Genomic DNA, 27,118 nt, shown 5'->3' on the forward strand with positions numbered 1-27,118 from the left:
TAGATTATAACTTTTGTGTTGTATGAAATAATTTTATTTATTTAATATGAATATATATAAATTGATTTCTTTTTTAAATTATATTAAAAAATTTAAAACTTATGACATATATAAAATTTATAAATATATTAATTTGTTATTAAAAATAAATTTTTTGAAAATAAAAAAAACTCTTTTTCCTTTAGATTTTTTGTTTACAATAACATTTATACACCTGTAAAATTATATTGAATAAAAATAAATTATATCTTTTTTAAAAAATAAAAATATATATTGTTGAATTATAAATTAAATAATTAAAGAAGTATTAACACATTTTCACTTTAATAATCTTTAAAAAATTATTATACAAAATATGAAAAATATTAAAAAACATGTAAAAAAAGAAAAAATAAATTGAAAAAAATATTATTTTTCATATAAATGAAATTGTAATAACAATAAAATATACCTTTAAAAATTTTATAAACAAAAAAAATTACAATAGTAATATAATATATCTTTAAAAAGTTACTAAAAAAAAAAAATTGATGTATAACGCAATACATTTGTAGTCTTAAATTTGTAAAAAAAATTCTTTAGTGGCAATTATAATTAAATAGATAAATTTTAAATTAATTTTTTAAAATTTAAAATAGATATAATAAAGTGATAAAGATAATATTAAAATTTTTATATTTTTTTGAAATATAAATTTGATAATTAGAATTCAAATGGATATAATTATTTTAATAATGTTATTATTTAAAGATTTAAGATGAAAGTTTTTTGAATTTTCAAAATCTTACATAAAATTACTTGAATTTTTAATGTTTTACTTAAATTTTTTTAAAAATATAATTTTTTAAATCAAAATAAAAAATATTGTTAAAAGATTTAGATAAACTTAATTTTTGTAATTTTTAAATTATCTAATTTGTAATTAAAAAAAATTATATTATTCTTTTAAAAAACTATCTTATGTGTCATTTAAAATAGTTATCCACATAGGTGTTTATGTGATAAATTTGTTTGTATATGTTGTTATATAATATATATTAAATAGGATTAGATTGTAGTTTTATTATAATATAATAATATAATTATTTAATTTATTATATGAAAATAATATTTAATTATGATTATAATTTAAAAATAAACTATAATAAATTACTTAAATGCATTTCATCTACGACTTAAATTCAAGCCATGTTCCTAAAAATAAATATTTATATATATTTAGTTAAGTAAGTTTATAATTATTTTTATATGTTCATATATTTAAATTTACTTAGTAAAAAATTCACAATATATACTTTATTGACATGTATTTAATTGCGGAAAGAAAAATATTAAAAGGATAAAATCTATAAAGTTGAAATTGAATTCAACAACAAATAAAAAGAAAATGTCTTTCGATTTCAACAAATTTATCATTGTGAATGAACTACTTATTTAAAAATGACTACTTTAATTTAAATAATGAGTCTTTTTGTAAACTTAAAAAAATCATTTTTGGGAAAAAGAACTAATTTAAATAATTTAAATAATGATAAATTAATACTCAACTTTTTTTATAAAGTAGGCCGAGATTTAATAAGATTTGGGAAAAAAAATTGTAAATATTAATGATCGAATTTAGTTTTACAAAAATTTATTTCTTAAAATAGGTGGATGGTCCCGTTTGAAAAATCCAATTAGTCAACTTCAATTTTTCAAACAAAAAGAAAGATCGAAAGAAAATAAACAGAGGATTTCATTATCGTTAAGACCATCAATTCATGATATTATTATTATTACGCCACCTTTGAGTTTGAGTGTTTGAGCAACACATGATCTCCACGTGGAAGAGGCAGACCACCGTATGCCACCAAGTATCAGATTGTTAGGCTTTCGCCAATTTCTTTTTTTTTTTTTTTTTTTGATAATTAAAAGAAAAGAATAAAAGAAGCAGATCAAGTTTGAAGAGAGAGAAGAAGAAGAACACGGGAACACCCAAGTCAGTGGGACCCCTAACCAAACATTTCTAGTTGTCTGACTGCCTAACAATTTAATTATGGGGTTGAAAAATGGAATGGATGGCAAAGGTAAAGGAGAAATCTTGTATTAATTATTACTTCAAATTGTACAGAATTCACCAAATCAAACTCATGGCACATGTTCATCTGATCGCAATAGCTGCACCTCTTCCATCCCTATAAAAACCTGCCCTTTTCTCCTTTTCCTTTCTCTCAACTGCCCCTCATCTCCCTCGTATTCACACACAACCATGTCTCCCAGCAAGTTTGATTCCACTGTAATCATAATTTTCTCTCCCTCTTTCCTTTTTATCTGCACTGTTTATGATGCATATCTTACATGGCTTCTTTACATGTCTTTGGTGCTTTTTAATTCTGCAAAATTTCTTACTTTGCTTCTTGGGTTATTTGCTTTGGTGTCATTAGGGTTTGTTTCTCTGTCTTTCTGCTGTTGGGTTGTTTTGTTGCTGCTGAATTATATCTTTTATTATTATTATTATTATTATTATTATTATTATTATTATTCTGTATTGGGTTTATTTTTCTTTGGTAAAGAATTCTATCAGTTTTTTTTTTTTTTGGATAGTAGGTACAGCTAGTTTTGGGTTTTTCTTGTGAAACTGACAAAACAGAAATTTTTAGAAACTTTAATTGATCAGAAATGGATATCCAGGTGAAAATTTTGAATTGAGTATGTAAAACACATAGTGTTGTGAACTTCTAATATTTTGTGGAATTTCATAGTGGATTTTCATAAACTATGAAATTCAATTAACTTGTTGGAAATTTTAGTTATTGGAGATGGAAGTTTTGTGCATTCTTGCACGCGTGTTGCATTGTAGGATTACTGCTATAACATTCGTTACCAACTGTTTATTCAAAACAACCTGGCTTTGGTTGACCTGAATTGTGTCTTGGCCTGTTAAACAGGCAATAGGATGTTTAGTTCTTTCTCCTGGTCTCTTTTGTCGGATTCATGTACTTATCTCATTGGAGTCGTTTCTGCATATTAGACAGCCTACTTTTAGAACTTTCTAGAATCCTATTAGGGATTGCCATATTTATGGAAGAATCGGCCAAAGTTTACTGCCAGAACTATTCTAATTTCCATATAGGAAGGCTTGTGGAAGAGTGATTGATGATCATTGTGCTTCATTTGGTTAAATATGTTAATGCCAGTATTCTTTCCTTTCAAAATATTTTTGGGCATTTTTGAGGCAGTCTGTTTTGCATTGTTGCCACTGCTAACTTTGTGATGTGTTGCATGGGGAGGAATTACAAAAAAAAAAAAAAAAAGTAAGATGAGGTCAGGTGAAACAACTAATGATTTTCAATCTTTAAAATGCATTAGTTAATCTAGGCTTTATTTGATTGTTGCCTTTGTACTACTTGCTTTTTTGCATCTATACATTTTGCTATAAAGTACAAGCACATAGTAAAATAGAAAACCATATTTTTATTGAAACTGAATATATGGCTAAACACTGTCATATGAATTCAAACAACATGTTTCTATGTAGATGTGAAATCATACCTTTTTTTTTAAAATCCATAAGCTCAAAACTTTGTCTTTTATGTGTGAAAAAAGTATATATTATCACTTTTGTCCCAATTTCTTTTTTTGATCAAGTAACTAAAATAACAATCAACTACGGCCTTAGAGAATTTGATGCAATTATGTCCTTCATGAATGTTTTTTGTGTGAGTTAACATGTTTCATCAATGGGTTCTTTGTGTAAGTTAACATTTACTACCATGAGTTACAGTTGCGATTGCTGTCATCAATTATGTCCTTCATCAATGGTTTATATATATTAAAAATGCATATTTCATTTTCTGGTTGGAATCAATGTCATATATATCAACTTTGAACAGGCTTCCTTTGGAAATGGGGATGCAAGTGTTTCATGCTCTAAGCCAGAGAATGGTTTTGTTGATTCACTTTTATTTTTACATTCTGAGAAGGCAGTGGAAGAACTTCTTCAACAAACTCCTGTTGAAGGAATGGATGAACATCTTATAGAGTTCTCAGAAGCTTTGAGAAGTATGTTTATTTCATTCTTCCCCTGCATACATGTCTTCCAATTGAACTATCTGTTTTTTATTTCATTCTTTATGCTTATTATTTTGAACACATTACTAGCTGTTGCGAAGGCATTAAGACGTGCTGCTGAAGGAAAGGCTTCTGCACAAGCTGAGGCTGCTGAATGGAAACGTAGATATGAGCTGGAGAGAACCAGGAATATACAGATGGAGCGTAAAGGTTTTTAAAGATTAAACTGCATAGCTGTTCTGTCAATATGCGTTTCTTTTTTTTTTTTTTTGACCACATCATGTGTGTTTCATATGCTAGGTATTTCTTAGATAATTATTGATATGCAAATTTCTCTACAAGAGGAAAAAAAAGAAGGCTTGAGTTTGACCAGAAAAAAGCTACAGATTAGGATTCTTTTGCTAGCTGTTTGATTTACACCTAAAACCTAATCTAGCTTGGTTAAAAGATATTGCTGATCTTGTCAATTGCTTAACTGAATGGTGCATATTGAACTTCATATGCCTGGTTTGAATCTTTACTTCTCCTTGTTCTTCCTCCTTCTCCTACTAGATTGTTTATAGACAATTTGTTTCTTGATGGCACAACACAACATTTGGTGTTTATTCTCGTAATTCTTATAGTCATTAAGAAGGAATAAAGAACATCTCAAAAGTTTGCAGTCATGTGAAGATTATTTTTTTCATTTTGTTGTCTATTTATATGTATTTATTCGTAGCAGAACACTTCATCAGCTTTATGCATCTGTCATTTTATTTCTACTTGAAAATTTCCCTGCACAGGGTAGGTAAATGAGTCACTTTTGCAATGCCGTTTATCTAATTTATGCTATTTTTATGATTTTTATGTGTGCGATGTACTTCACTTAAGTATTGAGCATATATTCTACAACAAAGTTAGTATTTATCTCCATGCATGATTTGATGGTTGTTCACTTTGGTGTCAGAAGTCTCTCTGTGTTATTTTAGAGAAACTAATTCTGTGTTATTTTAGAGAAACTAATTTTTAAGTTGAATCTTTTATGGGCTTGAATTTTCTATGGGCAGAAAAGTTAGCTCCGCTTTTGTTTTGATGCTATTTTATTTCTAGTTTAAACTAACTAAGCAATATTCATGTTGTAGTTTCTGAGTTCTCATAGCTTTGGGTTTTTTAAACAACAAATCCAATTAATGCCCCTTACCTATTTAGTGCCTTAAGGATTCTACTATGATACTAGACATTGATAGGTGTAGGTGTTCTGCAATTTAGATTCTATACAGTTAGATGTTATTAATCGTTTAGCTTTGGCAAGCAAGTTGATATTACCAATAACTTATTTGTTGCACAGTGGAAATTCTTTGGCACTGCCATCAGGAGAAGGCTTCCTTTCCTCACGTCATCCTTTTTCTTAGATGGATCTTTGTTTTTGATGTACTTTATTTGTTTACGATTTGACATATAATTCGTAGTGCCAGTTTGGTCCAACTTCTCCACTCCATGATGCTAAAGCTGGGTGAAACAGGGCTTTGAGAAACAACTTTTAGGTATTTTAAAAGTTGAAAATGAGTTTTCGGACTAAAAGCTGAAAATTCAACCTTAGAATTTCTAAAAGAGTTACAATGTGAAGCTGATAGACAAATATAATACTGTATTCTCATAGACAAATTATATTTCTAGTTATTTCAAATGATTTTAATACGACAGCACACTGCCAAAAGCTCTACTTCAATAGTAGTTTTTGCTGCAACTCCAGCCAAACAAACTATTGTTCTATCAAATATTTTGCCAATCTTTGTTTTCATCCTTCATGCCTAAATTGTGATACTGATCAGAAAATGCTTAAGCGGCCTCTTTGATTTCTAAGCTTTCAATCTAGCCTGGTTATGAACTTATGATTGTGTCTCTCAGGTTTCCTATTTCAATCTAGTGGAGCAAGAATTCAAAAGGATATTTTGAATTGATATGAAATATATTATAGAATTTCATTTTGATTTCTTATTAAGTTGATTGGATGAAATGGAGAGGTTCAAATAGTCTTGATTTTGCAAAACATTGTAAGAAGTATTTTCATCACTCTTAATATTTGGACATTGTCTTCATTTTCCTTTTTTTTTTTTTTTTTGATGAATAATTTTGCTTTCTTCTTCTTCTTCTGCACTCTTCTTTGAAGATCTGCTCCTATCCTTTTGTATGATTTTCCTTTCTATGTAAGGAGGGATAATTTGTTTATCATAAGGAGGGATAAAGTTGGACTTGCTTCATTACATTGGAGCAGCTTTCAGACCATTCTTGTTTCACAAGTATTGAAAATTAGACAATTTGTTTGGTTTTGGTGAGCTTGCTAATCAATTGGACTCATTATCAGATTCTGGCTATTCCAATATCAGGCAACAATATCTGTGAAATGCTACAAAGTTGGTGGACTCGGACTTCTCTAGATAATGCAATCGAAATGATAAGAATTATGTTTCCATGTCTTGTCTTCTGGGAAGTTTGGAAAGAACAAAAAAAGAGAGTATCAGAAGGTATTTTCTTAAACTTTCACAGTACTATCAGTCATCTTGTTGCTTCCTCTAGAGAATCATCACAGTACTATCCTGTCCTGAAAAACTGTCAAAGCAACAAACATTGTTAAAGTTAATTCACTTGCAAGAGTTGTGGGATTGTATGGCTAAAGGTTTTATTTGATGCTTATGCAAGTTTTTGGTACAATAGCTATATTAGAGGTGTATAAATGGTTTGAAGGAAATAAGATTGTTTGGGTGTTTAAGAAATGTTTTCTTTGAAATGGAAGCCAAGTAAAAGGAAGGTTGTCGCATCTTTTATCTCTTTGCGGAGGCTGACCAAATCTGGAGATACTTGTCAAGTGAAGCAAATTAGGCATAAACTTTGCACTTAATCTTTCCTGCGATAAAGCTTAAATCTGGATGGTAATACTTCCATGGAGTTTTACACATATATTAGCCATATAGGATGCCTTAGCATAGACAAACAGAGTTTTAGTTGCATATTTTATGTGACATCATTCACTTGGATAGACATTGTCATCATCCATTTTTGATCTTCTCAAAATGGTCTATTTAGGGGTTTATTGGATATGCTCAACGTTTTTGCATGAATTGCTGCTCTATTTACTTGAACACACTTAGTTGGGCTTGAGAGCTCCGGAAGGTTTTCCATTGCATCAGAGAATGGCACAGACTTCTCTGTTTCTCTTGTCTTATGAGTTTACATTATTTATCAGCACAGATTCATGTTTAATCTTAAAATACAAGAGATTGGTAAGTGGCTCTTAACTAAGTACTTATGCATCAAGGATTCCATCCTCAATTTTTTTTTTTTTTTTTGTGTGATGTATCTGGCGTTCAAAATTTTAGTATGCCTTCTGTTGCAACTATTTTAATGAATTGCTCCTGTAATAATTTGTTCAAATTCTTGTAGTCATTTCTGCTTCTCTATCTCATAAAATTTCGTTACTACAATTTGTTTTATTTTTATTTCTTATTATTACTTTTCAATCTTGAATTGCAGAAGCCATTGTCTGAGGTCCAATTTTCTTTTTTTGCTTTTTTCTTTTTTTCTTCTTAAGGTTTTAGTTACGTTAACATACTGGCAAGAAAATGTTGACTATTTGATGATAATAAAAAATGAAATCTTCTCATGTGAATATTTACTCTCAGTTGTTGGGTACTTGAGCTAGGTTATGACCTCTAAGAATCAGAGTGAATGTAATTAAATTGGTTTTCAGAGGTAAAATATATGTAGATTATTTTGGATAGCATTGAGTTTATTTAAGCATTTTATCTGTCAATCCTGTCACATTCCTACATTTCATATTGCCGAACCAACTTGCAGTTGTTGATTTTTTGTGTTTTGATTTTTCTTTTATTTTTTATCCTTCTGGCCAAAATGGTTAAGCAATCTGGTTGATTGAGGCACCTATTTTGCTTCTGCAATATAATAGTTGGTATCTTCTTCTCCAACTAAATGTTGTTATCTAAAGTTGGAACACTTAAAAGGAAACATAACAGTGGATGAGGATGGTTATTGGTAGACTGGGTCAGCGGAAAATGAAAATAAGGGCCTTCTCTCTGTTATTGTATGGATTGCAGATGTCAAGCCTATGATTGATTGTATGCCTCTGTTCAGGAAAATTCTTATGGGATGTAGCAGATATGTTAAATAGAGTTGACTGTTTGGGCTGGAGGGAAAAAATGTTGGGACTTTCCAAAATAATTCATTTAGTGGGGGAAAGGATCTTGTTTGTACATGATTTCTGTTGAGATGTTAAGAGTCCTTGTTGCTTGAGTGCATCTCTATGTAAATGCTGGAGAGGAATTATGGTGGTGGGAAAACTTTTCATGATACTTGCTTTGTTTGCAGTGGAAATTGGTCTCCTTATGTCATAGACAAATGTGGAAGAGTGTATTGGCTCTATACAAAAGTTAGGAAACAGCTTAAAGCCTCCCATCTGATTTTGAGAGAACTATATGATCAGGAGAGCTTATACTGTTGTCCTCATCACATTACTCTTCTTCCTCAACATTCAAGTAAAGAGGGGTGGGGATTAGGTTTGCACTCCAGGTTAGTGCATGCTTTAAAAATTTTTAAAATATGGCCACAGAAGCCCCGACTTAAACCTGAGAAGTGAGAAGTTCTTAAAATTGTGGAAGCCTATTTGTTTGGGATGGAAATTGGCCTGCATATGGCAAATGTGGAAGGGTATATTGACTCTGTAGAAAAGTTAGGAAGCAGCTTAAAGCCTCCCAGCTGATTGAGAGATGAATATATGATTAGGAGACCTCAGTGTTGTCCTCATCACAGTATTCTGCTGTGTCGCCGAATAAAGAAAAAGGGGATTGGGGGTTTAGGTTCGCTTTCTAGATTAGTGCTTGCTTTATAGCCACACATAGAGTTTTATAAGTGTGGCCGTGGAAGCCCTGACTTAAACCTGAGAAGTTCTTAAAATTGTGGAAAGCCTATTTGCTTGGGCTTGTGTATGTCCATTAATCACTATTGTTCTCATTCCTCATTTTATGCTTTTGTATTATTGAATTCCTCATATTTTTAAAGTTATGCATGCTTTTACTTCCTCTGAAGAGCTCTAAATTTTAAGTTCCTGTACTTCATGGTAATGATCATGGTTCTCTATTGCACGTGCTTTTGTATGTGTTGGCCTCTCTATTTTGGTTTAAAGTCTAACACAAATGATTTTACTTCTTTAAAATTTGCTAGCTCGAATTGCAGAGCGGATCTCTGCAGAGCAAAATGGCGGTATTGATTGCAGGACAATAAAGAACTCAGACAACCAATTGATGCTGCAGAATGAATCAGATGAGCATCGTGAGAAAGGCTGCATGAAGCATGGGATTTGCTCTCATGAGGTTCTTCGTGACAGAGAATCAGATTCGAATTCCAATGTAGATTGTAATAAGATGATGAGGAAGGTATCGGCTTTTTATTAACCTTCTACTTTGAATCAATACCTTCTTGCTTATTATACTTTTTTTCTTGTTCACTTAGCTTGTGTCTTTTTTAATCTTTTTCTTAAATCTTTACTGTTTCCTGATGTTCGATATATATATTTTTTTATTTGGACAAAATTTTGGGAAGCTTTCCTTTCATGTCTTTTTAGTATTTCAGGAGTCAGCTTTTCCATATTTCTTTCCATGACAACCTAGGCATTCTCTCAAACTAATTTTGAGTGCCTACAGCTGTAACCTGTAGTAACAAGGAAACATTATCCAATACTCCAACTGTGAAATTATTACTACTTTAAATGCTCAGATCACATTATTGAAAACTATATTCTGTGACAGGCATCATTTAAACTTTCATGGTGGTGCAAGGGTGAGAATGGTGATCAGCACAAGCATGACATTGTCTCTTTTGAAAAAGGGAATATTACGACGGCAGAACGTAGCAGTAAACAGGTATTGCTTCCTCTATCCTGTTAAGAAGCTTTTGTTTGCTGCGATTTTATAAGTAATTCAATTTCTATCTTGGACTGATGTAAGCTTTTTTTAAATCTTCTCTTAGAATATTGTTTGGATATTGTTTGTTTATTGTGCCTCATATCTGTCATTTTAAGTAAATCCTTGTTTCTTTCCAGATTTCTCTGAAGTGGGAATCTGACCCACAAACTGTGCTTATTTTGACAAAACCGAATTCAGTTTCTGTTCGAATTCTTTGTGCACAAATGGTCAGGTGCGGATGTTGATAATGATAATTAGTTTTACATTGCGTAATTCTGAATGCAAGTTTTCATGCAACATGCTTTTCATCTTTGCCTTAACCAATCTCTGCAAAACTTTTCTAGACATTTGAAATAATGCACATTTTAATTTGCTTTGCTTGCTTTAAGAGTTAATTATCCAAAAAAAAAAAGCACTTGCTTTGGAGTTTCTTGTGTTCTTTCTTTTAATCAATTCTTTTGCATCCTGTTTTTTGGTTGTAATATGAGTGGCTTCTGATGCACTAGTCATCCCTCTTCTGTGTGCCTTCCCTGAAGGACTCATCCATGTCCTATGGTTTATTGTCGGGCCCTTTCCTGTTTATGTGATGCCTGTACTTTGGGAACTAGGAGGTATTAGTGGTTATAATTGTATGTGCCCTTAAATGTATTTACGATCCTTAAAGCTACTTAAAGCTAAAAATGATTTTCGTTTGTTTGAAATATTTGTTGCAGGTTACCTAATACTTACTGAAACTGCTATAAACTCTATTCGATGAATAAGTTTGTTCAAACTGTTGCATCTATATCCAACAAGAAATTGTGAATAAAAAATCAAATTTTCTTGTTATTGATAATGACACATTGTCCTTCTTTCAATTTAAAATACAACTAATAGAAAATAGAAAATGAAGAAGACAAAGGGGCCTTAACTAGGTATGCCTTTTTTGTGAACCTGTTTGCTTTGAGGGCATATGCCTCAGTCAGGGCTCTTGGTCTAGAGGGGTGCTTGTTGCTTTTCCTAGATTGCACTGTCCCTTGACCTCCCTCGTTGAAACAAATGTTTATTGTGAAGAAATTTATGCTTTTAATTGTTTTCTTTTAAATATTAAAGCTGCCAAGTATTTTTAAAAATAAGGCACTGTAGGATTTCCTAGTTCTGGACACAAGATGGTGTTTGGGCTGGTTGAGGTGTATGTGATACCAATTGCTTTAAGATAAAGTTTCCAATATCTGGGTATTGTACTTATTATATTCTGTGGGCCTTTCAACTTTGTGTTAATTGTTGGTTATTTTTAGTTCTCTGGGTTTGCATTAACTTCTTTGATAGTATATTGGCTGGCTATTATCTTTACAGTGTTGCATGCCAGCATGACTTAAAAGAACAAATACATTTTTTTTTTTCATTTTCTGTTGCATATTTCTTTTTATCTGTCTCATTCTTCATCTTTAATCCAGATGGTTGAAAGAGAAGAAAAAGATAAACATTTATGTTGAACCACGTGTGAGGGTTGAACTACTGACAGAGTCAACCAACTTCAACTATGTACAGACATGGAAAGATGGTGAGAAGTTAGTCATTTATGCTTAATGTCAAATCTGCGTATTAAAGTAGTTACTTTTACATTAATACCTAATCCATTACAAATCAAATATCTGATCCTTGGCTTATTATGTCTTTGGTGCTGCCTATACAGAAGCTTTTGATGTTTTTGTTTAACTCTCTGATTGCTTATAGTGTTGTCAGATTTCTTGGTCGTTCTTTTGTTGCTTTTTCAGTTTGATTTGCTTTCTTAAATAAATTATTTAAAAAAGTCATGTTTCAAACTCATGATTTTAGAGAGTCAATACACTGTATCTGTAGTTGTGGCTGAAAGTCAAGAAAGAACAAATTTAATTTAGGTTGCAAACAGGAGAAACAACTAGTTTTAAGGAAGAGGTTTCCATGTTGTGGAACAGTAACCCGAGTACATTGTACCAAGAGCGAAGAAGAAACGGAGGCAGGAAATTCTCTATTTACTCTAATATAAAAGATTCTCCTCGATAATTCCAGTGTTCTATTATAAATCAACCTTCTAAACATTCTACAAAGAGATGTAGATCTGCAAATATTAGCTTGTTGTAAATATTCTAAAACCCTGAAACTATTAGACATAGTAATAAAACATATAATAAACTAAAGACCACATAAAATCCCTTGTTACTCAAACTAGACATATATACCCCAACAACCAGGACTAAAGCTCGTTCTGGGAAATCCAAAAATTACCAAAATACCCTTGACATTGCCAAACCTTGACTAAATTTATAAATATTCATATACTAATGACCTGCTAACCACAAAAGATACCCATCCTTGGGCCAAAGAGGATTATTTTCTGATGAAGAACCCTGATCTTAGCCTTTGGCTTCCTACGAGGATAAATTATTACTATATACTAAAGAAGAGTTTAGTGACACTTTTGTGAGAACAGTGTCACCTCTCTCTCCACTGCACTCTTCATTCAACAGTGTTCTTTTTTTTGTTTTGTTTTGCCTCTTCTGCTGTTTATAAGATATAATTTGTATTTATTTCTCTTTAACACTTTGAATTTGTGTTATTCACTTTTTCTTTTTTTTGCCTCATCACTTTAGTAATGTAGTCTTTCACCTAATTCATTAACTAATATAGTTTTCTCCATTATGATGTTAATCGAAGGAATTAATTGCAATGTTAAATTTGTGAATTCAGTTAAACTTAACACTTTAGGATTATTACTCTTTTGGCTACTTTATGTGTAACTTTTCACTTTAATTTTTTTTAAACAACCATTAAGTGTAAATTGTGAATTGTACTAATAAATTTTGGTTTGATAAACATTTTAATACATATATTAATTAACATATAGTTCAAAGTATAAATAACATGAACCTACCATTTATGATTATTTGTGATGAAATTAAATACTAAAATCAATTTTGAAAAAGAACATCTATGATTGAGTTGGTATTTGATATTATAAACATTTCTAAACTAAAATTTTGGGCATTTTAAGAAAACTTTTTTTAGATACTAAGATCCACTTATAAGTCAGCAAGAAATTTTTTACTTAAATCTAATTTCAATAACATTTCAATTTATTAATATTAATTAACAAAAAAAAAAAATTGCTGCACAGCTAACCTAAGCTTGTTTTATCTAAACTGATGTGACATTACTGTTATATTGGCACAATAGGTTAACTGCTTTTGTTTTTGCCTAAATTGGTCAGAGTACCTTTTTTTATCTAATGAGCTGACTGCAGGTCAAATGCCAGCAAAATAACCTACAGTTATTGTTTTTTAATTCAGTGCTTATCGGTAGTTGGAGCTGATGCTTCTGTACTTAATTTTTTAGTACTAAATTATTTTGATGTATTTATCATGTAACTATGTTTGACTTCTGGATGATATTCTGATTTCTTATTAGAAGTTTATTATGTTGCTTTGTAGACAGGGAAATTTTGCTCCTACACACGAAAGTTGATCTTGTTATAACTCTTGGTGGTGATGGAACCGTACTGTGGGTATGTTGTTTCTATTTTGATTGAGCCTATATTTTAAAAGAAATGACAAACCTTTGAACATATCAAATTATCACTTTGGATCTTTGGTTGGTGCAATTCACATTTTGTGTTAGAACAAATGACTTTTAAATTTAGTTTTTTGTACCATATCTTTACAAATGATGTTAAACTTTGTTAAAATGTGTAGCCTGGATTTTGAAGATTGTGGTAAAACATCCTAACAGCGAATGCCATTTAGAGTCTAATGAAAACATGGGAAGAGATGTGTAGTTTAGAAAACCATTTGCATTAGTGTAAGTGGAAGTTAGTAAATTTTCTAAGATTTTTTTTTTTTTTCATTTCTATGAGTTATAGTTAGCTACTTATTTAGTTTATTCTTGGTTGTTTTTATGAAATTCAAAACTTGCTGCATTAAACGTTAATTCTGAATTCATACCTCGATTTGTTTCTCAAAGTTTTATACGATCATGTTTTTATATGGATACAGTTTCTTCAACATGACTATAATCATTAGGATAGAACTTATCAATGCATATAAATCTTGTGCCTTTGAATTTCTTTTGAGCTAGTTATTTTTATTTCTTCTAAGTTCATGCTTATTATCATTTATTATCTAATTGTTCTTTGCAGGCGGCATCAATGTTCAAAGGACCTGTTCCTCCAATCGTTCCATTTTCTTTAGGGTCTTTGGGCTTTATGACTCCTTTTCGTATCCTTAAATATTTTTGAAGTATTTCTTTAATGAAAGATGAATGAATTGATGATTGAAAATGGTTATATTGAAAATTGTTTTTTATTTTTATTTTTTCATTTTAATTGAGAATGCTTGTCTAACTCACATATTGAAATTAGAAAGAAAATTCTTTGACTTCTTCTAGATAGTGAACATTTCAAAGAATGCCTTGATTCTATCCTAAGGGGACCCATCAGTATAACATTACGACACCGCTTACTATGCCGTGTTGTTAGAGATGCAGCTAAAAATGAGTGTGAAGCAGAAGAGCCTATTCTTGTTCTGAATGAGGTTACAATTGACCGTGGAATATCATCATACCTCACGAATCTGGAATGCTATTGTGACAATTCCTTTGTCACATGTGTGCAAGGGGATGGTTTGATTTTATCAACAACATCTGGTAGCACTGCATATTCATTGGCAGCTGGAGGATCAATGGTCCACCCACAGGTAAATTCTGATATCATCTTAACTGCCATTAAATTTGAAAAAATATCATGTTTACCAAATATAATGAGAACTTGTCAGAATTTTGATGACTAAAACTTCTAAAGTATAGTTTGTTGCTTCCATTTAGATTGGTTTCACGAAAGGCAATAGTATGTTTAAACAAAAGAGTAGATTTATACTAGTAATATTTTTCCAACTAGTCAATGCTGCTCTGCTTTTTTGAAACTCTGATTCAGGTGAGCAGTTACCTATAAGCTATAGTTTAAGAGCTAATTAGCTATTAATATGTGATGAAGGCGTTAAGCAAAATAAATTGTTCAAAGGAAATAATTAGACGAACATATTCTCTCTGAACTCAGACTGCTAGAGCTTATGGCTAGGGTTTCCTTTGCACAGAAACGAACAGCTGCTTTGTCTGTTTATGCAGTAGAGAAGCAAGGACAATGTAATAAATTTTCTGACTACATAGTGTATTTATATGACCATTCATTTGAAATTCAACTTTCCTTTTTGGTACATAAGGAGATCCATTAGGTCTTGGATTGCATAACATGGGTCAGCCTTCCCCCATTTCATAAACTCTCCCTTCCCTCTTGTTTGCTCCGAGCCGTTTGAACTTCAGACCTCCAAGTCGAACCATTGGGGTAGGGATGAAATTCAACTTTAAATCGGGTGATGGTGGTCATCAATTACCAGACCTTTTAGAACAACGAGAATAGCACTGCCCACAAGAACTGTATTTAAGTATTCTTTACAGGTTGTACAGTAATGCTAACAACAGTAGTAAGAAAAAGTGACACCAGCAATAAATAATATTTTTTCATGTTTTGCAAATTGTAATGTATGGTTATATTGTGGACTTGTTTTTCATGATCTCACTGGTATTTCTACCTGCCCAGTAAAACTTTGGGAGGGGAGGCATCCTCATGGAATTCCCTTTTGAAAAATAAGACCATGATGAAGTCCATTTAAATCTGGTTATCCGTCATGGTATAATATCATTAAAGAATTCCAGATGTTTTCACTGAGAAGAAACAACAATTGAGGGATGTAATCAGGACTCTCTTGGACTAATAGGTTGCCCAGCTAAGGACTCATTTTAACTGCAAGACTAACAAATGAAAGTAGCATTTTTGATTGTTTGGTTGGCAAGTTTTCTCCTTCAGATCGTCAGTAATTGATTATGCAGATTGGTATCCAACCAAGTTAGATGTCTAGCAAATGAAATATTTGGAATGATCCTGAAGATGAATGCCTGGCAACACTAAGAAGCCTAAAACTTTACATTTTTTGAAGATATAGAAGCACTAAGGCAAATAGAAAAGATGTTTGAGATAGAGATATCAAGCAAAATTCGATGTTCTGTACTTAATTCTGGTTCTAGTCAACAAAGCCATAAAGAATGGTTTAAGGTGGGCATCTATCGATAGAATTGGCACAAGGTTGGGATTTTGTGGAATATTATCTTTTGAGATGAATAGCATCATTGAGAGGATGAAAAAAATCTGTAGTTACTTAAAATTGGAGTATTGATCTCAGTTTATTACTATCTTTGACAAATTATCAGTGATTTTTTTTTGCTTGTTTAGATCTTCTTGATACACATTTGGTGACATAACACTTGGGATTTTGTCCTAGGTCTTGTTTCATGATATTGTTTTAATATCACTTGTTTCTCCATCTAGTTTCAGAGTATAATTATGATCATATAACTGAAAAAATATCTTGCTGGTGTATGCTCCTGTAATTGCAGGTCCCTGGTATCTTGTTCACACCAATTTGTCCACATTCATTATCCTTTCGACCTCTGATATTGCCTGAGCATGTAACAGTGCGAATAGTGGTGCCTTTTAATAGCAGAAGTCCTGCTTGGGCATCATTTGATGGAAAGGACCGAAAACAGTTGGCTGCTGGGGATGCTCTTTTGTGCAGCATGGCGCCTTGGCCTGTGCCTACGGCATGCCAAGTTGATTCCACTAATGATTTTTTACGCAGCATACATGAAGGCCTCCATTGGAATCTTAGAAAGACCCAGTCGTTTGACGGCCCTCAGGAATTATAGGACATTCCAAACTTCAGTTTAGCATTTCTAGTTTGAATCTAACTTATACATGTCATATGTTTCAAGAGTCTTTGTGGGAAGGGGTAAGAAAGCAAATTGAAAATTTGAAAGTGGTCCCCATATGGTTGTAGGAAGGAACATTTTATTTGTCCTTCTGCCGATGATAACGAAAATTGTATTTAAAAAGTCTGTGTATGCTACTATGAGATAAATAGAGGTATTATACATTCAAAATCTATCAAATTGAGCATATATGTTCAAAATTCCAGGCCGTGGATTATTCAAAATTTATGGTATCTTGCTGATAACAATAGCTGAAAACACATGGAAAAATCTAGCTGCCTTCATTTTCACTTTGATTCAAACTTGTTCTTTCTCAAGCTCAATTCACAGACGTATCCCATTTTTTGAGGTTACGTCTAGTATATAAGATGATAGATGAAAGAAGTTGATAATTATCTTTTTAGTATAGGGTTATTCAAATTTTTTAAAATAGAGAGAATTATTTTTAATATGTGAGATTAAATTTATATGTTTTATTATATTCTTAAAAATTAAATGTATAGATTTTAAAGAAGGATAATTTTGATTACTAAATAGATTATTCTATTTTAATTTTTGTACATATCAAATACAAAATAGGATGACATTACTTAATGTAATCATATTCATAATATTATTTTATTTTATTTTATCATAATCTTATATATCAAACACATTCTTAAGCAATAAAATCAAACACCTAACAAGCATAAGTTAAATTCAAATGCATAATAATAAAACCATGTCACTAAAGCAAACAAATTTGTTGAGTGATCAATGATTTTGTTCTATCAAAATACACTCATATTTTAAAGTTTAAGGAAGAAAAGAGCGAAATAAAATATTTTAATGATAAATTTTCTTATATTACTATTTTATTAATAAATATAAATAAATAATACTTTTTTATAATTTAATAATAAACATTTTTAATATAGTAATATTACTATTTTAATAATATAAAAATCTTTAATATTTAATAATAAATATTAGTACTACTTTTAACGTTTTATTTTAATAGATATAATATTTTAATAATAATAATTCTATTTAAATATTTAAAATATTAAATAAATGTTTTAATAATAACTAGCATTGTTTTAAGTATTTAGTATTAATATAATATTTTAACATGAAATATTATGATTAAAATATTATCTTTTAAAGTATTAAATTTTTTTAATATTTTAATAATAAATATTTTAATAGTTATGTCAATATTACTATTTAAAAAAAGAATAAATTTTTAAAAAATATATATTTCATTTAATTATCTAAATAATAAAAATCTTTACTTTTTGTCAAAAAGTGAACATTTTAAAAAAATTTTTGAAAACCAATCTTGACAAAACAAACAGAGCTTGTGAGAAAGAAGAGAAATCCCAACATTTGGAAGTTGAAAAGATCAAGAAAGAAAATGCCATGGGACAAAAAGTTGGCTTTTGCAATGCACTAAGTAGTGTTGGTTGTGCCATAACTATCCGCTTATTTTATCACCTATAACATTAAATATCATTAATTTTTTAATTTTTTTTCTTTCGTTTTTTCACATGCAAATTTAATTAGGCTTTCATTTTAAATATTTTCTTTGCTAATCACTAATTTTAGCTATGACAAGCAAAATAAAAAAAAAAATTAAATATTGCATGTTTTTTGAGAAGGAATAATAATGAGAAAAAAAAATGTAAGGTCTTGACTTAACTTATGAAGAGTTTATCTATTGTAAAAACAAAAATCATATATTCTGCTCTCAAAATTTTAAAAGTTTTAATTTATTGGAAAGTAGATTTAAACTTTTAAGCGAAGTAGCCTTTTGAAAAAGTGTTAATTTTAATAATAAATATTTAATGAAAATTTTTTTACATTCTCACATTATTCTTAAATAGATTACCAAATTATAAGAAAGCTTATATTATTTCATATATATTATTTTGTTTTGTCTATTTTCTATTGAATTAATTTATTTTTATTATAATTAATAAAAATATCTTTTTATTTTAATTTATTAAAAATATTAAAATAATATAAAATTTTTTTTTTTTCTAACATTCTATGGCATAAGCATTTATATGTTAAATTTATCAAACACTATTTTAATTTATTTTTACAATGCTTTTAGATCATCTTTACTCCAGCTGCAGTCCTTATATAACATAAAAAAGATTTATCCTCATTGCGGCTTCCACATGTATTAATACTAATGAGTTGATTATTGAAAACGATTCTTATATGGGAGGAGTTGGGCAAAACGCCACAAAATACTCCATGGGAGATGAACCAGATTATGCTGTTGGTTAAATCAAACTACAATTATGCAATAACTTCTCCATTTATAGAAGCTCTCTACTTAACGTTGGCAACATCCATGCCAGCCACATATCTAACGTCGCAGCATTCTATTCTTCCAGCCTGAGAAATAAATTATTACAAACATCAATGATCAATGAAATAAAAATTATAAATGCAATCCAAAGACTGAGAAGACCGACCTCCTTACGCATTGTTGGCCGCAAGAAAACTTGAATTTTGGTGATAGAATCTGCAGAATGATTGCCAGATGATGAACAAGGCTGTAAATTTCGTTGCGACTTCCGGTTGTAGGTAGTAAGGACAAGATTGTTTTCCATTTTCTTGATGGAATCCATGAAGAAATACATGAGGAGCTTCACATGGATCTTTAGATGGCATCCGGGTGTTGAACATGTATAATGGAGGCCTAGCGTGCTTATGCCATGGACCAAATGTCTCGATGGGTTTTCTTAGAAGACTTCGAGGCATTAGCTTTTCATATATGTGTGCAGAATATCCCCATCAAACAGAAAAAGACCAGTTGGTTGCCCTGTGGTAGCAGATTGTTTGTTCTAGCAGACGCGATTGATCAATTTTTCCAGCTTCCATCAGATGTTGTATTGATTCGGCGCAGTTCTTGGACGGGAAGATCGGGTTTATGCTGCCAAAATGGTGAAGTGTGAGAAGAGGAGACTGGGGGTGAGACGATGAGAGCCCTGATATATAACCTACTGCATCAATCTGCGTTCAAAATATCAGAAAATTAAAATTTTCATAACTAAAAAGTTATGATCTTAATGTTTTCTTCCTTTTTTGGTACCAAAGGAAGTAGTTTGGAGATAAAACAAAAAAAAGATTGCAAGTATTGAAATTTGAACTCTAAACTTCAGGATGCACTTTAAAGGTAGTTTGAAATATCTGAATTAATTTTTGGATTCATCTTTATATTTTCTTGAGTTGCAAGCAGAGTAATTTCAAAATTTTTAATATGGATATTAAGATTAATTACCTGATGAATTCCCTTTTCAATAGTAATAGCAACACCTAAATCAGCTGAACAGGAGGAAGATAGATGATCACTGACATACAAGTGTGGATATCTCTCAATACAAGCATCCATTACCGGGACCAGGGATTCCACCAGGGAGTAGCTCAAAGCATAACCAGCTCCACCATATCCCATGTCAAAAGAGAAATCATAATTGGATTTAACAAACTCGGAATTCGTCCCAATGTAATAGTACTTATTATGATCATACTTTGATAGTACCTCAACTAAGTTATCAACCAAAAAAGGTGTCATCATCTGCCATTACATGCCATCTCACATATTTGTTTTCTCCTAATCTAAACGCATCCAATATTGAACGGTACATTCGAACCTCGACAGGGTTCACAAGTTTTGGGTGTATTCTTAGTTTGGTGATGTCTTCATTAATCTGATAAGGAGGAGAATCTGAAAACCAAGGTAGAAATTCTTCCGTAGGAGGTGAATCCAAGAAAATATTGCCCCTGGTTTCATTTGGTCGCCACCAGGCTTCGATGTATGGTTTTCTATACTTCCATGTTCTTAAGCAGCGAACTAAAACAAACCTAATGTGGCTGATATTGGTTGGAGAATCCATTGGAGAATTGCTAGTAGTTTGAAATGAAGTTGACCATTTGTGCTCAAAGGGAGTACTGAAAAGACCAGCTGAAGATCGGTTGTATAAAAATAAAAGAACAAGGCCTGTCTTCTACTTCTTGATCTAGTGGCAAAGAAATCTTAAGAAAGATATTAGAGCTTGGTTTCGAACTAAGTCATCCCCTCTCCCTTTTCATATAATAGGACATTGCCCTCCCTTGAAAAAAAAAAAAAAAAAAGGACAAGGCCTGAAACAGCAAGAAATTTGCATAAAGTTGCAAGAGAAAGATATGCATTCTTTTGCTGCATTGAGCTGAATTTTTTTATTGTAAATGGAATGATAGAGAAAATTTGATATATGTTCGGATTCTCTGCACTTGAAAATTGTTTATAAAGCCATTTTTATTGGTTAAGTTGGCTTAATCATGTGAATTAAACTAGTTTTTTGTGATCACAAAATTGTAAAAGTAGGGAGTTTTGTCCGTTCTGCTCGTGATAAGGATACATTGATCTCATGAAATAGAAGAAAAAAACGGAAAAAAACGAGTTCATTGCTTCAAGCCTCAAGGCATTTATTTGGAGCACCTCATAATTTTTATTTTTTATTATATTTTTTGTTGTTTCATCCACCCTTCTAACCAAAAAAAGAAGAAGAAAAGTTTAAGACTACATGCAAATGTTTGGTTTTTATTTTTATTTTATTTTTTTCTTTTTCTTTTGAAAGGGTAAACAAAAAGTAGGCTAGGATACAGGAAAATGTATATTATTGGAAGAATTAAAAGGAAAACCCTTTTATTAATGGTAAGATATGTGATTTTCCATCGTCATGAAAACGAATTGAAATTTTAATTTTACCCTAAACCCCTTTTACTCTTTACTTTTATTAAAAAAAATTCAAAAGGCAATCTTAATTTTATTCTTCACATACAAACGTTAAATTTAAACACAAATTAAAAAAATTTGCTCTTTACAGCCAAGATCTCATCACATCTATTTATCTTTACACCCTTATTACTTTTAAGCTTTCAATCTCAAAAACTCTTCCATATATGTTTTTTTATTTGAAATCTCATGAAAACTCATTTTCGATTATATTTAAATGTCAATGTTTATATATATATATATATATATATATGTAGATTTAAAAACCAAAAGGATATGCAAGCAGATATGCATATCCAGTTCATATTTTGAAACTAACAAATATACATATCTATATAATTTAAAAATTTATAAATATACATATTCATCAATTTCAAAACACGAACAAATATGCATATTCCTATGGCTTTGAAACTTTATGGTATCCGTGGGATTTTCAAACCACCTGTAATGCTCTATATGCACACGTCTATTTAGGAAAGATATTTTTTTCAACTGGTTGAGGTTGGAAACGCGAATATGGTGCAACCGTAAATGATGGAAGTGATGTACATCAGTCACAACGCATGAACAAACCTAATAATCATTCAATAATTTCATAATTTCAGTACCTGCAACAAACATGGGTTCTGAAGACGAGAGAAAAAGGAAAAAAAAGAAAAAGGAAAAGGAGTAATTGGAAAAAAATAAGAGTCACAACTCATGTTCCAACCAAATCAGTGTTAAATTCACAATCGTGGTATATGCAGGACTGCACAAATAGGTGTATCCAAGTATGTACAATTTAAAAATTAAAAAAATAAAATAAAATATTTTTGAATATCTTTTCTGTTCATAAAATTAGTAAATTGATTAATAATTCTTCAATGGACACTGTAAACTCAAAAATGATTGATGCTTTAAACAATGCGTCAATGGATTTGCAATCTGGAAATAAAATTCAAAATTTTTGAAAAACGCTGAATGTTTTTCTATTTGTCGATAGTTTTCGATTAAATAAAACAATGTCTTTTAATCCAATAAAACGTTGATGCAATTATATATATTATAAGTGAATATATCTCAAAAAATTAATGGATCCTCCGTTAACTGCAAGTACCACCACCGATTCTAAAAGTGGGAGAATAGGCAGAAAGGAAAGGTTATATCTGCCAGCCATCCGCAATCTCTACAACTATTTAGAATTACATTAGACAGAACTGCTATTACGTTTAAATCTGAGAACCTACTAATTAGATAAAAAAATTATAAAATCATCATTAATTTTTTTTATATAGGTGTAGTTGTTCACTTATGTGAATATATATTTTGTTAAGATTATTCTAAGTGTAAGCTAAGGATTTCTAAGAAGAATAAATTTTAGTTTACGAACTAAGTTCGAGAATCGATTACGTGTAGATAAAGCATTAGTATCCCTTTACACCCTAAATTAATACTAAATTAATTACATGTTATCTTATTTAAGTCTTAATCAAAATGATTTTTTTATTAATTTTGATATTTAAATATTGAAAAAAAAGGTTTTAGGCTTGCACAAAAAATTTTTTTTTCTTATCTTAAAAGTATTCAAAATAAACTCGTTATTTATTTGAAAATGTTTCGTCATTTGATTCATTAAATATCTTATCAAAAATTAATTCATTTTATTCATTTACAAAATATTATCATATAAAAACTACTATAAAAATATCATAGAAAAATATCATGCAATAATATCATAATTAAAACATGCAAAGATCATGCAAAAATAACCATGCAAAAATAAATCATAATAAATAATGCAAATAAATTAACTCCATGCAAAATGTCATGCAAATAAATATAATAAAAATTGTGTAAGTAATCATGTAAAAAGATAATGCAAATGAATATAATAAAAAATATTAAAAATATAATGCAAATAAATATAATAAAAAATATTATCTAATTAATCATGCGAAAATAATTATGCAAATAAATAAATCATGCAAATAAATAATTAGATATGCAAATTCATGCAAAACATAAGGCAAATATATATTCATGCAAAATATAAAAATAAAAGTAAACAATTAAATATTAAAAATAATAAAAAATCATAAAACTATAAAAATCTTATCAAGACTGTTCCCTTCTTTTCATCATTACTTTTTAATTCAAATATTAAAAATAATAACACCAAATAAAATAAAATAGAAAAATCAAAAGTCAAAAACAAAAACACAAAACAAAAAAAAATGGGGTCATCTGTAATTGCCAAACGGGTTGGGTCAAGATTCCTGGATCCCCAAATCTGGGTTAAGTTAAAATTCGCATGAATCCTCCTTCTTTTTCTTCACAGCACTTTGAGCTAGTTTTCAATTGCCCCTTACTTTTTGTTGTTGTCTTTTGTTTTTTATCTTTATTGGAAAAAAAACCTAGAAACCGATTATCTTTCCTTGAATCCGGCATCTGACAACACCAAACAATTCGTCATTCGTTGACTCCTTCCTTTATTGCTAGTGACCACTAATGAAAAACCTAAAAAAAAAAAAAAAAACCTTTTTAAATCCTTGTAGCTACCTTTTTCTTTTTCTGGGTTTGAAATTCTCAAGAAACCCTAAAACCAAGTAGATCCAAGTCTAAAAATTGGGATGCTACCACCATTTCACCATTAGCAGTGCCTCTTCCTTTCATTTTCTATCTCAATTTTAAAACCCAATAACTTCAAAAAAAAAAAAAAAAAAACTAAATCCACAGAAAAACCTTGTGAAGACTTCTTGCAATTTTTATTTTTTTGTTAATTTTCCTACTTATTTGCTTGTGTGCCGATAGTTGCGTTTTGTTCGTTGTTAATGAGTTTTTTATTTTGTTGGTGTGGAGGTTTGCTGGTTAAACATGTCAATTCTAGGTTTGTTGGGTCTTGATTTTTTTATTTGGGTTTTTAGATATTGCTTTTTATTGTTGGGTTGTTTGTAAGCTTGGATTTTGGTTGTTTTTGTTGAATTGAGAATGGTTTGGGTACGGGTATGCTAGGTATTGCAAGAAACTAGTTAAGTGTTTATAGGATTCCAATTCTGTTGGTGTTTGTTAGTTGCTTGAACTTGCTGATGGTTGGCTCTGAATTGCCTGTTGAAGCTCTTTGTTGAGCAAATTGATCGCGGGATTATTATGCTTGCTAATTCTCTGGTTGTGTTTGATTGTGATTGTTGAACTAAACTTTTTCTTGACGAATTACTTTTGGAAATTTGTTAATTGTTTCTTACTTCTTTTTCCTTCATGCCTATGATTGCAACTTCGTTCTTTATATATGAATCAAATCCCTTTCAATTTGGAAAGAGTCTGACTTTAATTAAATCTATAAAGAGTTTTTAAGATTTTATTTTTATGAAATCTTTCCTTTTTTTTTTTCATGGATTGGGGCTCAAGAATTTTCATAAGCAATGAACCCTTAAATTTCAACCTTTGACTAGATCCAACATCGAATTTACGGATTTCCTTTTACAAAAATAATCCCATGTTTTTTTTTTGTTTTTTTGACCTTTTTAACCTTTTTTTTGCTTTAACTCTTTGACTTTTGATAGAAAAATAATAAAAAAAACTAAACTAAAAAAAAACAACAAAAAATAAAAATAAAAATAAAATTGTGTGTTTTTAATTTATGGATCTAAAATTCAATATGAATCAAGCCCTAATAAAAAAAAAATCAAAACTCATTTTGATACAAAAAAAAAATTTTAGACAAAATGGGATGTCTATAAGAACTATTGGACATGTAGCTTCATCATTCTGTTACCAACCTAGTAATATATTTATCATAAAATTTCTTTGCTTTCTCATGGTCTCCAAGCTCAATAAAGTAATAGCCAATTGCTCCATAAACTTCTATGTTTCCAGTATCCTCTTTTTTTCACTTAGAGATTATTAAAACCATTGAATGGTTTCAATATTTTGTGTTGCCTTGACACAAAGCACTTGAATAAAGATTTTTATGCACAGAGATCAAAGGTAATGCTGTAAGGTATCATAATCCTTTTCTTCAATTAGCTTTTGGCTTGGCTTAATTAGCCATAATAACCAATAGTACTAAATCAGAGATGAAAATAAGATGAGAAAAAGGAAAGATACATACCTAAAGTATGTTAAGCTTTCAACTTAAAACCAATTGGCTGTAAGTGGAGGGATTTAACATGAATATAAGACTACAAAAAATTAAAATATTTATTAGATGTGAGATAAAACTATTTTAATAGCTTTCTATCACTTGTAGACAGAGATGAAAGAAGCTTACCATGTGATAAATTTGGAACAAGCAACAAAAAGAAAATTCTGGCTCTGATACCATGTTAACATCTAACCTAAAGCCATTGGTAATAAGTGGAAGGAGCTAACTTGAATATAAAACTACAAAAAATTACCTATTTATTTGATTTGAAATAATACCACTTTAACAAAGTAAATGCATTTTCGTACAAATTCAATTTATATGAAAATGCATTTTTGTGTAAAAACTACATAAACGAACTTGCAATTTGAGGTGGGCAAGATAACTGAATGTGACTAAAGGGTTACAAAATAATTTTATTAAAGATAATAAAGCAAATGATTCTAAAGGTAATGTTATAATAAAAAATGTGATTGGGTAAAATTCTGGCTGTAAATAGAATTTTCATTTATTTTTATCTTTAACTTTTAACAATTTATCATCATGAAAAAGTATATGATAAAATAAAAGTAGAAACTATAATCCATATTTTTTTATATGACGGTTAAGGATATCCTCAAAATGTATTTAGTTTTAATTCTCTTCTGAACAATTTTAACTGTATACTTTTACACATTGACTTGATGTATTCGAGATTTTACTTTAAAAATGCTTATTAAATTCTATTTTTTAAAATTCCAAGATGAGAGGTAGGTTTTTTCATTTCATAAATCCACTTTCTAATTTTAAGGTTTAAATTTGATACCTCCAAATTTGAATATCAAATAACATAAAAATTGTTGCATAAAAATATAATGATGTGTAAGAGGATAATAAAAATAACATTTTCAATTAAGAACCAATAAGACCAAATGGAAAAAAAAAAGCCAACATTTGCACTCAATTTTTTTAAATAAAAAAGGAAAGAAAGCATACAAAGAGTTATGGTTGAAAGAAAAAAAATAATTACTTCAATTATTAACAAAAAATATATTTGATGACTTATGTGAAAGGTTTAATGAAGGCACATGGAAGAGGCCCTCAAACTTTTAAATGTTAAGCTTAACTCATATTGTATAAAGGTTTCAATTCAATTTTACTAGGATTTTGTTTTTTTGCACTACATTGTGGGAAGTTGATAAATTTTTTATTTTTATTTTACTATTTTTAAAAATAAATGTTTGTTATTACTAAAGTTAATTTAATTTTTCATCATTTGGATAAAATTTAGAAAAAAAAATTCTCATCTAAAGATTTTTAAGAAAATAAATCATTAATGAGTTCTAAAAATTTCAACTTTGAAATAATTTTCAATTGTTTTCAAAATTTTTTTACATTTTGTTT

At 29.9% G+C, this 27,118-nt stretch overlaps 1 protein-coding gene and 1 pseudogene across 7 annotated transcripts; one reads left to right on the forward strand and one right to left on the reverse strand.

Annotated features, from left to right (window-relative positions):
* The first annotated feature begins 1,779 nt into the window (after positions 1-1,779).
* Positions 1,780-17,041, forward strand: LOC111284978 (NAD(H) kinase 1-like). 7 transcript variants are annotated; one of them, XM_022874155.2, is made up of 12 exons: positions 1,780-2,275; positions 3,873-4,041; positions 4,141-4,260; positions 6,417-6,554; positions 9,265-9,476; positions 9,849-9,962; positions 10,142-10,236; positions 11,441-11,547; positions 13,454-13,527; positions 14,158-14,236; positions 14,406-14,713; positions 16,467-17,041. In XM_022874155.2, the coding sequence occupies exons 1-12, from the start codon at positions 2,249-2,251 to the stop codon at positions 16,773-16,775; spliced, it is 1,752 nt and encodes a 583-aa protein (XP_022729890.2). In that variant the 5' UTR covers positions 1,780-2,248; the 3' UTR covers positions 16,776-17,041. The 7 variants fall into 7 exon arrangements, with proteins under 7 accessions (XP_022729890.2, XP_022729891.2, XP_022729894.2 ...); XM_022874156.2 differs by having other exon boundaries at positions 1,910-2,066; XM_089762082.1 differs by having other exon boundaries at positions 1,952-2,066; positions 6,395-6,554.
* Positions 17,042-19,032: 1,991 nt separating this feature from the next.
* Positions 19,033-21,003, reverse strand: LOC111284310 (uncharacterized; annotated as a pseudogene).
* Positions 21,004-27,118: the final 6,115 nt, after the last annotated feature.

This window comes from Durio zibethinus, chromosome 6, assembly GCF_047325235.1.
Source record: "Durio zibethinus cultivar Kanyao isolate XHJ-2024 chromosome 6, ASM4732523v1, whole genome shotgun sequence".
Lineage (NCBI taxonomy): Eukaryota > Viridiplantae > Streptophyta > Magnoliopsida > Malvales > Malvaceae > Durio > Durio zibethinus.

Coding starts and splice junctions, on each gene's coding strand:
- LOC111284978 (XM_022874155.2), top strand. CDS start 2,249: ATGTCTCCCAGCAAGTTTGATTCCACT. Junction 6,555..9,264: donor AAAAAAGAGAGTATCAGAAG/GTATTTTCTTAA, acceptor AAAATTTGCTAG/CTCGAATTGCAGAGCGGATC. Junction 10,237..11,440: donor CTTTGTGCACAAATGGTCAG/GTGCGGATGTTG, acceptor TCTTTAATCCAG/ATGGTTGAAAGAGAAGAAAA.